Source organism: Gobio gobio (assembly GCF_949357685.1).
Source record: "Gobio gobio genome assembly, chromosome: 15".
NCBI lineage: Eukaryota > Metazoa > Chordata > Actinopteri > Cypriniformes > Gobionidae > Gobio > Gobio gobio.
The window spans coordinates 45,902,080-45,914,788 of NC_137108.1; the positions used below are offsets into that span (position 1 = coordinate 45,902,080).

Here is a 12,709-nt window from a genome sequence, read left to right on the forward strand (position 1 = left end):
TAATAATATTAATTATTTCTCTAATTGTAAAAAGATTTTAGTTTTTTTACTGTTCTTATAAATAATATCAATTATTATTGAGGTGTCATTTGAATTATTACAATATTAGCTTAAAATCTCAGTGGGTACTTCATGTAAATATTTGACTTGTATGGCTGACAAAATAAGTTTGGAAGACACCTAGATGATGTTGTAGTCCATGTAGAACAACAGATATTCTATATTTTTATGAATCAGATCAATTATTATCGAGTTTTAGTTCACAGTAGACATTGTTTCATATGGTGGCCCAGTAGTGCACAACACAACGAAATTTAAAAAGCATACATAAGTTCACAACACAACGAAATAAATCCACAACACAACGGAATGAAACCACAACACAACGAAATCAAGACACAACACAACGAAGTCAAGCCGCAACACAAAGAAAAATCCACAACACAACGAAAAGTCCACAACACAACGAAATAGCCACAACACAACGGAAATGCTCCCAACCACTAGGGGACTCTCGGAGTGCGCTAAAGTTAGTTTTCCTTGCATTGTTCTATATAGATTCGCCAATCTTACAAATATTTAAACACTACGATCAGTTTTAAGTGTGCAGTTGTATATCGACATGAAATATCAATTAAAAATCACTTACGTGCATAATAGCTGCATATTTATACTCGAGAACGCTTTGACCCGCTGCCTCGGCGCTAAGGGAGCGTCTGCCAATTCCACCAAGTTGAAATAATTTGTATGAATTAAATTAACTTGTTTTTTTTTTAATTTTCAAATTCCAATGTTGTGTTGTGCATTATTAAGTCAATTTTACCAATACAATCAAGCTGTGGAATTTTAACATGTCTGTTTTTAAATGTTAAAAAGTAATTTTAATTCAAACAAATTATACATTTCAACCAATTGGTGGAATTGGCAGACGTTGCCTTAGCGCCGTGGTATCGGGTCAAAGCATTCTCGAGCATAAATATGCAGCTATAATGCATGTAGGTTATGTGATTTAAAATTAATATTTCATATAGATAAACAATGGTTAGCCTACATACTGTTGAAACTAATTGTGGTATTGATTTCTTTGTAAGATTGCCAACTCTATAGAACAGTGGCAACTTTACAGCGCTCCGAGTGCCCCCGAGTGGTTGGGAGCATTTCCGTTGTGTTGTGGCTATTTCGTTGTGTTGTGGATTTTTCGTTGTGTTGTGGCTTGATTTCGTTGTGTTGTGGATTTTTCTTTGTGTTGTGGCTTGATTTCGTTGTGTTGTGGTTTCATTCCGTTGTGTTGTGGATTTATTTTGTTGTGTTGTGAACTTATGTATGCTTTTTAAATTTCGTTGTGTTGTGCACTACATGGCCACCGTAGTTTCAGCTTTACAAAACAATATTGCAGTAATAATGTCTTAAATTCTGTAAGGTCCTCATTTAGCAGTTCAGTAAAAAGAAAATTATGCCTTAGTGGCTTTGTTTCCACACAGCCTTTTTTTTGACTGAAAGATGTCAAGCTGTCATTTGTGTGTCCTCTTCCTCAATAGCACATTTATGCAGAACACCCGCAATGCATGTCGCATTCAAGCAACTGTAAAATTTAGTCACAAGGTCGTTACGGGTCAGTGGTGTCACAAGACGCCATCAGACCTCATCTCGGCGCAGCTGCCAGTGAATCATATCATTGAGCGTGTTCATCCAGACTCAGAGAATGTCTCATATTGTCATAGTTCAGCTGTATTTAGCCTGTGTGATTCAGCTGCCCACACTGAGACGACCCGACTCACTCCATGCAAGACAAGCCCTCTTTATTGTGTCTGTTTCACTTTCTGTCTCGTGCTCAGCCTTGTCTTTTAGAGCCCTTTGAACCTTTTCTGGTTGGTCAGCTGATAATCTTTTTCCTGCTCACTGGCTCTGTGATTCTGTGGAAAATGTTGACAGAATTGTGGAATCCAGTCATAAAAATGGAATTCACTGTAGAACAGAGGATATTTGCCAAAATTTGAATGAATAAATCAAAAGTAGGACTGTATGCTTAAACAAATTGCCTTGTGGCCTAGTCTCCGTGAAAATTAAAGCACACAAAAGACAGAATATGAAAACTGCTTGTTCTGCATGTTTTAGTTTGGTCTATTACACTTACGATGCTCATGGTGTTTTCACACCATTTCATTTGAGAAAACTATTGTCAGATAAATACGAAAACTCCGGTGTTCGGCACTACAACACATCTCAAAACTAAGATTTTTAGGGACTGTTCACATAGAGGGCCCTATTTTAATGATCTGTGATGATTGCGAGTGAAAGACTGAACGCTTCTCCAGAGAGGAATCCTTTTATTTTTAATATTTAAAAATGTATGTATGTTGCTGCAGAGTGTATGTGTGTGTAATAAGCAGAGTGTACACGCGTTGTGCACCCGGCTATAGACACGTTACTAACGCGCTCTTTAAATAACACAAAAAATACTGCGCTATTGACTTAAGACCAGGGGCCTGTATCATGATGGCAGTTTAGTTTAACAAACTCAGGGTTACAGGATTAGTTTCGAGTTGACAAAACCAAACCAATCTATTCAGGCTTTGCATGCTGATCATCAGCTTTCTCTGTCAACTCGGGCTTTGATCCTGAGTTTAGGAGTTTAGCTGTGACATCAGTAGTGAACAGCCAATCAAATGCTGCTGATAAGTGGAACTGAGATTAATATCTCTCTTCTGCAGAATATTACATGATTGAAAAATATTAAGAATTTAAACAAATAGACACGAAGAAAAGAGCTATCTATGAAAGAGGAAATATCTTTTACGTCAATGCAAGTAAAAGTTATGAAGTTAGTTTAGTTGATATTTAGAGAGAATTGAACATTTAAGATCACATGTAGTAATTTTTATAGATTTATTTATTGATTTTAAAGCTTATTTGTATGACCTTTATATAGGCTATTTAAATTAATTTTAACTAAGTGCCTATTTATGATTGATTAACTAAAATGATACATGTGTAATTGATTTAAGGGTATAATTACATAAATTATATCGAAATCATTCAAAAGTATTATTATTATAAATAAGCATTGTTAAAAGCCAGACAATTTAGTTTTAAAAAACCATTTGCTCTGTAGTGACCTTTAATTTGGAGTAGAAACTGGGGGAGTAACTTTTTACTGCATCAGAGGCGTGTCACTTTGCTCACAGCTGATTGGTCCAATTTCAGTTTGAGATCTCTTATGCAGAACATAACCTGCCCTGGAGCAGGTTAGCCGTGGAGCGTAAGTTACAATGGAGATGAACACAGCTAAAAGCCAAACCACTTTAATGGTACTTAAAACCCAGGATTGGCACAAACTAAGCTTAAACCTATCTTGCTAGCCAGCTAAACCGGCTTCATGGTATAGGCCCCCGGTTTTTGTTGGTCAATAGCGCAGTTGTTTTCAGTTCCTCAAAATAGCAACGCGCCAACAATGCGCCTGAACACACCTTGTTTTCAGACCAGCACGCCCATGGGCAAACAGATGGGCGCGAGTGCATTTGCTTTTTAAAGAATGTAACGCTGGACGTGAAAATGATAACTGCCCCAGGCTGAAACTAGCAAAAAACACTCAGTGTTTTTGAATTCAACTTTTTCCATTGTTTTTCTATGTAAACATTCACTACATGGATGTCTACAGCATCTCGCACACAAGCGGCATGTGTTTAGAAGGCTTTTACTTTAATAAACTCGCCTTGCTTTTCTTTGTACTGCATCTCGCAGTTTTAAATACAAAAACACATTCTGTGTGTGAACAGCCCGTTGATTTTTCATTGCAATCCTAAACTCATTGTGAGCTCATATTATCTTTATTTTTCTCCACAGGTTTCAAGTGCCCCGTCTGCTCCAAGTTTATCTCTTCAGATGAAATGGACCTTCATCTGGTCATGTGCTTGACAAAACCTAGAGTGACGTACAACGGTGAGAATGTTTGTGTTTCTTCAAGTGAAGTGCTTATACAGTGGAAAATATGTTTGAGTCTCTCCTGTTAAGAAAGAAAGAAAGAAAGGCATTGTGTTTGGATGTAATTCAGGTTCCAGAGGAGAGCGTAACGCTGTAATTATCTCTGCCTGTTGCTTCTCATGTTAAGACCTGGCAGCCACGTCTCACTGTTTTATAGTCCACAATCTATCCAGCATAAACCGAACCATTTAGCTGCTGAGAAAAGGGTTTGGTGATTTGTTATGCATTCATGTTCAAACATCTAATTTTCCAGCGGTGGCCGTTTGTTTCTTGCACAGAAACATGCAGTGACATGCTGTGATGAGCTTTATTTATGCTGAGTTAGTTTTATGGAGTGTCTAGCAGCTTTAATATATTTAATGTGTTTGTTTATTAAGGGAACGTGTCTCATCACACTAACACAGACATTAGGCAACTCCTGTCAGGACATCTCTGTCTATCCAACTGTTAACACCTGATACTAGGTGATTTAGCTAAAATGATACCTAATTATTTCACAGCTTTTTAATAGTATTCAAAATTCATATTTGTGCATTTACTGTAAAAGAGTTAGATTATAAATGTTAATAATAATAATAAAAATAGTATAATATAACTCTGTTAGAAGCATTTAGAGTGATGATGATGATAATATTTGTGCATTTCCTCTAAAATGACTTAAAAAGAGTGATATTCATATTCCTATACATATTATTAATTTATATTTGTGCTTTTTTATATAATTGTGCATTTCCTTTAAAAGCACTCCAGAATTATATTTTATTATTATTATTATTATTATTTGTCAAGACAAGGAAAGGTCGTGAAACTCTAATGGCACGCTCTTTAGGAAAATGAATGAGCAAATTAAAATGTTTGCAAATACGGTTAAAACCCATGTTGGTAAATTTTACATCACCAGATAATCGATGATTTGATTGTGTTTGCCCTGCCTTTGACATTTATGATCAGATTTCATTGACTGGAGGGTCTTTGATTTTGTGACTCACTGACTGTACAGTCAGTGTCACTTAATGTTGTTAAAGCGCAAGTAAAAAGTCTACACAGTTTTGCTCTAATATTCCTTTGTTTTTAATCTCACTGCAAACATGGCATTTTGAGTGGATTGTTCATTGTTATTTTAGAGTCAGTCTGGGTCTTTGTGGATCTAGTCCTGTCGGTTGCATAAACAGCTAGTCTTCCAAGTTAGTCATCAATTTTCTTTTCTTTAACACCGTTCATAACTAAGTCAGTTACATAAAAACGTAGATTAGTCTAATTTGATACCAAAAAGTAAGACTGATTAAAAAAGTAAGTTAGGTTAACTAACTGCTAGTTGGTCATACTAGCAACCCCACCTCATCCAAGATGTTCATGTCTTTCTTTCTTCAGTCGAAAAGAAATTAAGTTTTTGAGGAAAACATTCCAGTATTTTTCTCCACATAATAGACTTAAATTGCAACCAGCAGGTCGAAGGCCAAAATCAATGCAGTTTCTGAGGTCTTCAGAGGGCTCTGCATGATCCCAGACCAGGAATAGGGTCTTATCTAGCTAAACAATCGGTCATTTTCTTAAAAAAATTAAAATGTATATACTTTTTAACCACCAACGCTCTACTTCTGTGTTCTGCTTCTTCACTGCGTATGACGTAGTCACGTTGGAAAGGTCACGGCCGTGATGTAGGTGGAAGTACCGACCCAGTGCCAAAAAACTCCATCTCATGTTCTCCTCCAATGTTAAAATTGCCCAACATCGTTGTTTTACCTTTTATTTTTTGTAAAGGGCGTTTGATGTAGTCTTTGCACGTTCGTTTGGTCTGTGACCACAGGCCTGACCTTTCCGACGTGATGGCGGCATACGTCGTGAAGAAGCACAACACTGAAGTCGAGCATTGGTGGTTAAGAAGTGTATATATGTTTTAATTTTTTAAAGAAAATGACCAATAGTTTCGCTAGATAAGAGCCTATTCCTCGGCTGGGATTGTGCAGAGCCTCTGAAGACCTCTGAAGCCCTTCCTTTGAAACTGAATTGATTTGGACCTTCAACCCACTGGTTGCAATTGAAGTCCATTATGTGGAGAAAAATCCTGGAATGTTTTCCTCAAAAAGTCTGAATGCGAGTGTGAATGCGAGTTCTGTCTCCAGCTCTGGTGGGATGTTAGTAGCAGGTATAAACAGGCTTCATTGTCTTTCTCTTGTATTTCTTGAGAATACTGACTCATTTACCACCGTTTTAAAAAGTGTATGTAGTTCTAGTCCTACAGAATCTGTTCAGCCATAATCCCCAACCTGAGCGTGAATTTGTCCCTTGTTTTTGTCTGAATCTTTTAGTCATCTTGTTTTTATAGCCCTTTGTCATGTTTTTAGGCATCGTCAGTTTCCATAAACTCAACGGGACAGATAGAGTCCTCCGTGCAGCTGGGGAATGTGCCAAACCGAGAGATGTTATAGTGAAAAATCAGATCTAAAACAACATGAGATTCCCAGCGGTTAGTGCCGTGGCTGCCAGGTTTGTGTGACAGAGAACAACCATTGGGGGAAAAGTCAAGCCTGATAAAGCCATCGGCATCATTGTGTGCTGTATTAGAGTAACAACATTATTAAGCTAACTAATTAAACATAAAATATGTACAAGGCTTTACTTTAAAAATAATAATAGTTCTATTACGGGTACTTCCATTTACTTTATCTTTTGAGGCCCTCTGTAAACTGCACAGTGCTTTAGCTGGTCCACAGATATCGGACTGTTGGGAGAGTTTTTGGCTGAGAATGAAAAGTGCCCCCCTGGCTCATTCTTCCTCCCATTGACGACAGCAGCTAATTTTAGTACATTAACACAACAGCATTTAAGGCTGCAAATAAAGCCGCGTTGAATGAAAATCAATGGGTCTGTTTGAATGAGGATTCTTTCTCTTAAAACCTCTGTGGACAATAACTGTACATGCTGTTTTTGTAAACATTTATCCTTCCATAATATATCCTTATCCTCAGTTCTTCTATTTTGTGTGCTTTAGTATATTGGTAGGTAGTGTACTGAATATTATGCAGTATAAGCTAGTATTTTCATCCATCCTCAGCACATTTAAACTCTGTTATGTGGCGTATTTGAGTCAAATGGAGTATTCAGTGATATTAAATCATTGGCTATGAATATTTGTAGTGGTGTTTGCAAAGGGAAGCTTCACTCTTAATATAATTAACAAAAAACTGTTAAAGGTAAAATTGTTAGGTATATATATATATATACATGCATACATACAATATAAAAATAAAAATAATTCATACTGAGAAATTGTGCATTTACCAGGCACCGTGCGTGCGTGCGTGCGTGCGTGTTTGTCTCTCCATCTCTTGCCTTTCGCCATTGCCCACAGAGTACCAAACACCAGATGCATGCTCTCCCTCTGGGGCCTATCTCAACACATGGCCTCTGCTGCTAATCTGGGCCAAAAACCACACACAGCCCCACACGTAGAGCACTTGGCAGTGAATATAATAGGGCAGATGATGAATAAACCGCTGTAGTGTCTGTATCTTCACTTCAGCTCTCAGGCGTTTGGAAGGAAGCGCAAGTCAGGAACCAGACACTTGCCACATTTAATAAACACTCTCAGCAAACACCGTTAGTTCATTAAGATTTATTATTAGTTGAACTTTGACAGATATCAAGAGCCATTACATGAGGGAACATCAAGTGAAAATGTCAGGCAATAACCCAAGTTTTGAAAGAAACTTGACGCTTCAATTAAATGTATCAATTACATTGTTACACCAGTAGGTGGCGTCGTGTATTTCTCATTGAATCATTCATTCAACTGATTCTTTCGAAAACGCTGATTCATCCAGTATCAAACAAGTGAAGTCTTTCTGAGCGAGTCATTAAATCATTCATTCAAACAATTAAAATATTTTTTTTAATAACTGCAGCAATTAACAACTAAACATTTTGTTTAGTTGTCAGTTCAGGAGAATTGTGATCTTTATTTTAAACAAAAAAATCATGGGCAAGCGTAAGGATTTGAGCGAGTTTGACAAGGGCCAAAATGTGATGGCTAGACGACTGGGTCAGAGCATCTCCAAAACTGCAGGTCTTGTGGTGTGTTCCCGGTCTGCAGTGGTCAGTCTCTATCAAAAGTGCTCCAAGGAAGGAACAGTGGTGAACCGGAGACGGGGTCATGGGCGGCCAAGGCTCATTGATGCACGTGGGGAGCGAAGGCTAGCCCGTGTGGTCTGATCAAACAGACGAGCTACTGGAGCTCAAATTGCTCAAGAAGTTAATGCTGGTTCTGATAGAAAGGTGTCAGAATACACAGTGCATCAAAGTTTGTTGCGTATGGGGCGGCATAGCCGCAGACCAGTCAGGGTGCCCATGCCAACAGTGGGCACGTGAACATCAGAACTGGACCACAGAGCAATGGAAGAAGGTGGCTTGGTCTGCTGAATCACGTTTTCTTTTACGTGGATGGCCGGGTGAGTGTGCTTCACTTACCTGGGGAACACATGGGACCAGGATGCACTATGGGAAGAAGGCAAGCTGGCGGAGGCAGTGTGATGCTTTGGGCAATGTTCTGCTGGGAAACCTTGGGTCCTGCCATCCATGTGGATGTTACACGTACCACCTACCTAAGCATTGTTGCAGACCATGAAAACCTTTCATGGAAACGGTATTCCCTTGTGGCTGTGGCTCTTTCAGCAGATAATGCGCCGCCACAAAGCAAAAATGGTTTGAGGAGCACAACAACGCGTTTGAGGTGTTGACTTGGCCTCCGAATTCACCAGATTTTAATCCAATTGAGCATCTGTTGGATGTGCAACAAACAAGTCCGATCCATGGAGGCCTCACCTCGCAACTTACAGAACTTAAAGGATCTGCTGCTAACATCTTGGTGCCAGATACCACAGCACACCTTCAGGGGTGTAGTGGAGGGGGACTAACACAATATTAGTCATAATGTTATGCCTGATTGGAGTATATGTGTGTATATGATATAATTTATATAACATGCAAAATCCTTTTATTTATTTAACTAAATGAACAACCATAAATGAAACCAAACAAATCGTATATGCTTGAATGTTTCAGTTAATTTTATATTGCTTGTGTGCATCAGTTTTAAAAACTCTTGACTGCTGCGTCTTTCTTGTTCTGTTGCACTCTAGACGTTTTTGAACATGCAAACACGTCTGATTCATCTCACACTGCAAGAACCTTTGAGCTTAGCATTCCCATGCTGCAAAGCGGCCGCATATGCTGGTCCTGTTGCATTGCTCGGCCTGTGTCACTTCGTGACCTGCATGAAGGAGCAGCGTGGAGAGAGAGCGCACTCAGCCCGCAGCGGATCCCAGCAGTCTGTGCAGCATGCTAAGACTCTGGCCGTGTGACAGGAAATCCCTCAGCCTCGCCAACTTCTTAAGAGAGCGAGATTGCGAGGGCAGAAAAAAGGCTCGGAGAAGCTGGGCAGAATCGATAACTGTCCGCTCTGAGTTATCATGAGCATAGCGCTCTGTTCAACTTTAATTAGCTCTTCAGCTGACTGGGCCACTCTGTGACGCACGCATGCGTGTGTGTGTGCTGCGTATTTTGATGTTGCCGTATTGTTCTACTTCCTGTGCCAGTTAATCAGAACTGACAGATGCATCAGGCCATTTCAAGCTGCATGGAGGATGAGCATTTCTTATTGGTTTCAAATGATTGTGTTAATGAACACGCCGCTTTGTTGTATGAATAATCTCATGCACTGTTGCAATAAACCCCTTAAATTATGAAAACATTTTGTTATAGTTGTAAGAAGATAATCAGAAATGTCTAAATGTGAATGAAAGGTTTGTTGAGACCTTTTTCTGTGCTTTGGGAAGTCTGTTTAAGAAAAGGATTCACAGGCTGCTTGTGCAGCATTTTGCAGTTTATTTTTATTTGTGTTACCACTGCGTTTCTGCTGTTCCATCAGCATGTAAGTTTAAGTTATGTATTAGAGTGTTTTATTTATTTTAACAGGCTTTATTAGTTGTACTAAGTATAATTCTATCACAGTAATTCAGATTATCATGTCAGATGTATTATGTATTATCATGTATATATATATATATATATATATATATATATATATATATATATATATATATATATATATATATATATATATATATATATATATATATATATATATATATATTGCGCTGATTGCAAAAATTATTTCATCCAGATCAGTGGTTCTCAAACAGGTCCAGGCCCTCTGCAAACTTCCAAGCAGACTGAAGAGGATTTAAAATGATTTAAAATAAGACAAAACAAGCATAAAAATAAGATGAAAATTACTAATATTTCTTATTTTAACTCACCCCGTTTGTTGTCTTTGAAAAAACTGGATTTTCACATTCTTAAAAAAATGGTATCTAAGGAAGTCAAATTTTTTAATGTGTAATTTCTAGACCTGGAAAAGTCAGGGAAACTAATTAAACTCCATGGGCATATTTTATACATTTCATAAATATACACTTATCTAGTTATGGCAAGCTCTTAAATATTTTATCAGGTAAAAATTATGAGGAAAATATATTTTTTAAAATCCTTATCGATATTTATCCAGTAGATCATGAACCGCTGGACTTTTGAATATTAATGTGGAAAATGAGTGACTTTAGAGTCAAAAAGTTTGAGATACACTGGTTTAGATGGTTACATTTAGGGCCGAATCTTTAGGCTGCGTTTACACTGCAAGTCTTAATTCACAGATCTGATCTTTTCACCACATCCACTTATTCAGCAAAACATTTCTTCAGACACGACTGGTATCCGATATTTGTGTTTACATTAATCCCCGTCCCAAAATTATTCTGTTGGTGATCGCTTTACTGTGCAACATAATTATTTATATAATTCATGTGTAGTGTCCATGATTATTTGCCAGCATGGATGCATGTCATGGATGTTTGCAGTGCAAAATCTGACTGGACGGATAGACTGGAAAATAACAGCAATTTCTGCTTCATAATATGACATTAAAAAGATATCTTTGTGGGCAAACGTGTTGCCCTCCTCACCTTGTGGTGGCTTGGAATTCAAAGGGGAATCGGATATACATGTTTAGACATAGGTCATATGTCCAGATATCGGATATGTATCTAATATATGTATATATATTTAAAACCATATTTGTAAGTGGCTCAGCACTGATGTGAAAAAATCAGATCTTGCGCAGATTTTTGTGTTTACACGTATGCAACAAATTCTCTGATTTGTGTCAGAGGTAAGTTAGTTTGTATTAAATTAGTTTGTATAAATGTATTAAACCTTTAGACAATATTTTTAAAAAATTGCATACCTTTTCATATCATATTTGATACATCAGGATTTTATGTTTCATATTTTATGATATAGTGAGAATATGAAGTAAAAGAAACACCTCTATTTCATTTAGAGACCAAACTGAGCAAAATATGCAATTTGGTGCAGTTTCTGATATTAATATGGCCCAAAAATAAGATGATACTCTGATAGATTGTAATGCATCAATGAGATCTTTATAACTGTACAGCAGACTACTTACATAATGCATATACATATCAGTCGTCACTCTATAACTCCCAGTGCTATACAATGATGATTGAGAGATGAGCAAATAAACCTTCCTCAAAAGCTTGATGGATCATATTTGATGCTCTCATTTGAACATGTTTTTTTTTAAGTATAAAAAAAACCTATCTGATTGATAGTTTAAGTATAAACTATCAATCAGACGACAGAAGGCATGTAATAGAGTGTGTACAGCAGGTTTTTCAGCATAATTTTGATCATTTAGAGGCCTTTTTTTAATCAAATATGATACAGTAGCTTCATAGGCTTAACTCTTCACTGAGCAGCTTGACAAACTAGTTTCAAAGTCTCTCTCAACACTGTCAGCTTTATTTAACACTTTATCATGTTTTAAATCTACTCAGCAGACCTCAAATTCAACACAGGAAATGCAGAAAAGCCTGCCGGTTCAGTTTGCGCCTGTTATGAGGTAAATCCTGTGTTTTAGCTTGTCCTTCTTTATCTATAGTTACATCTTGTATGTTTGCATGACTCTCTAACCATATATGCTAATGACCATCTTGTTACTTGGTAACCAGACAGACTAATCTCCTGCTTAGTGATCCGTCAAAGGTTGTCCAGCTGCGACATGCATTTTAATTACTATATTGGATCTATAGATTTCACAGTAAGGGTGCCATAAAAATGGCCTTGATCATGCTAACAGATGCAGCGCTCAGTCCTGCGGTCCCGAGGTTAGAGGGGGTGAACGGCCCCTGAGAGGGTGAATAATTTGCAGATCTTTTGTTAAGCCGTCGGGAATAGCGTCACCATGCCAACCACACTGCTAGCTACCTGTGACCTTTAACTTGAACGTCTGCGGCGAGACGTGCGCTCGAATCAAATACGGGATGTATGCTTCCTGTTCTCGGGGGAAATAAGAGCACTGTTCAGTCACAGATGCACTAATAACGGCATGATCATGAGGTTTATGTGCTCGACATTCATTTGTCCTCATGTGACCAATAGTTTGCTCTCATTTAAAGGGTTTATTCACCCAAAAATGAAAATTAGACCATGATTTTCTCACCCTCTAGTCATCCTAGGTGTATATGACTTTCTTCTTTCAGACGAATAAAATCGGAGCTATATTAAAAATCCAAGCATTATAATGGCAATGAATTGTTGAGTGATTTTTTTTAAGTCCATAAAAGTGCATCCATCCATCATATAACTG

At 37.7% G+C, this 12,709-nt stretch overlaps 1 protein-coding gene across 1 annotated transcript in view; it reads left to right on the forward strand.

The window, feature by feature from the left end:
* Window positions 1–12,709, forward strand: part of znrf2b (zinc and ring finger 2b) — a 78,387-nt gene that overhangs the window by 48,420 nt on the left and 17,258 nt on the right. The window contains exon 2 of the mRNA XM_079837704.1: window positions 3,844–3,939. Coding sequence (XP_079693830.1) covers window positions 3,844–3,939 — 96 coding nt within the window. The remainder of the gene's footprint in view (window positions 1–3,843; window positions 3,940–12,709) is intronic.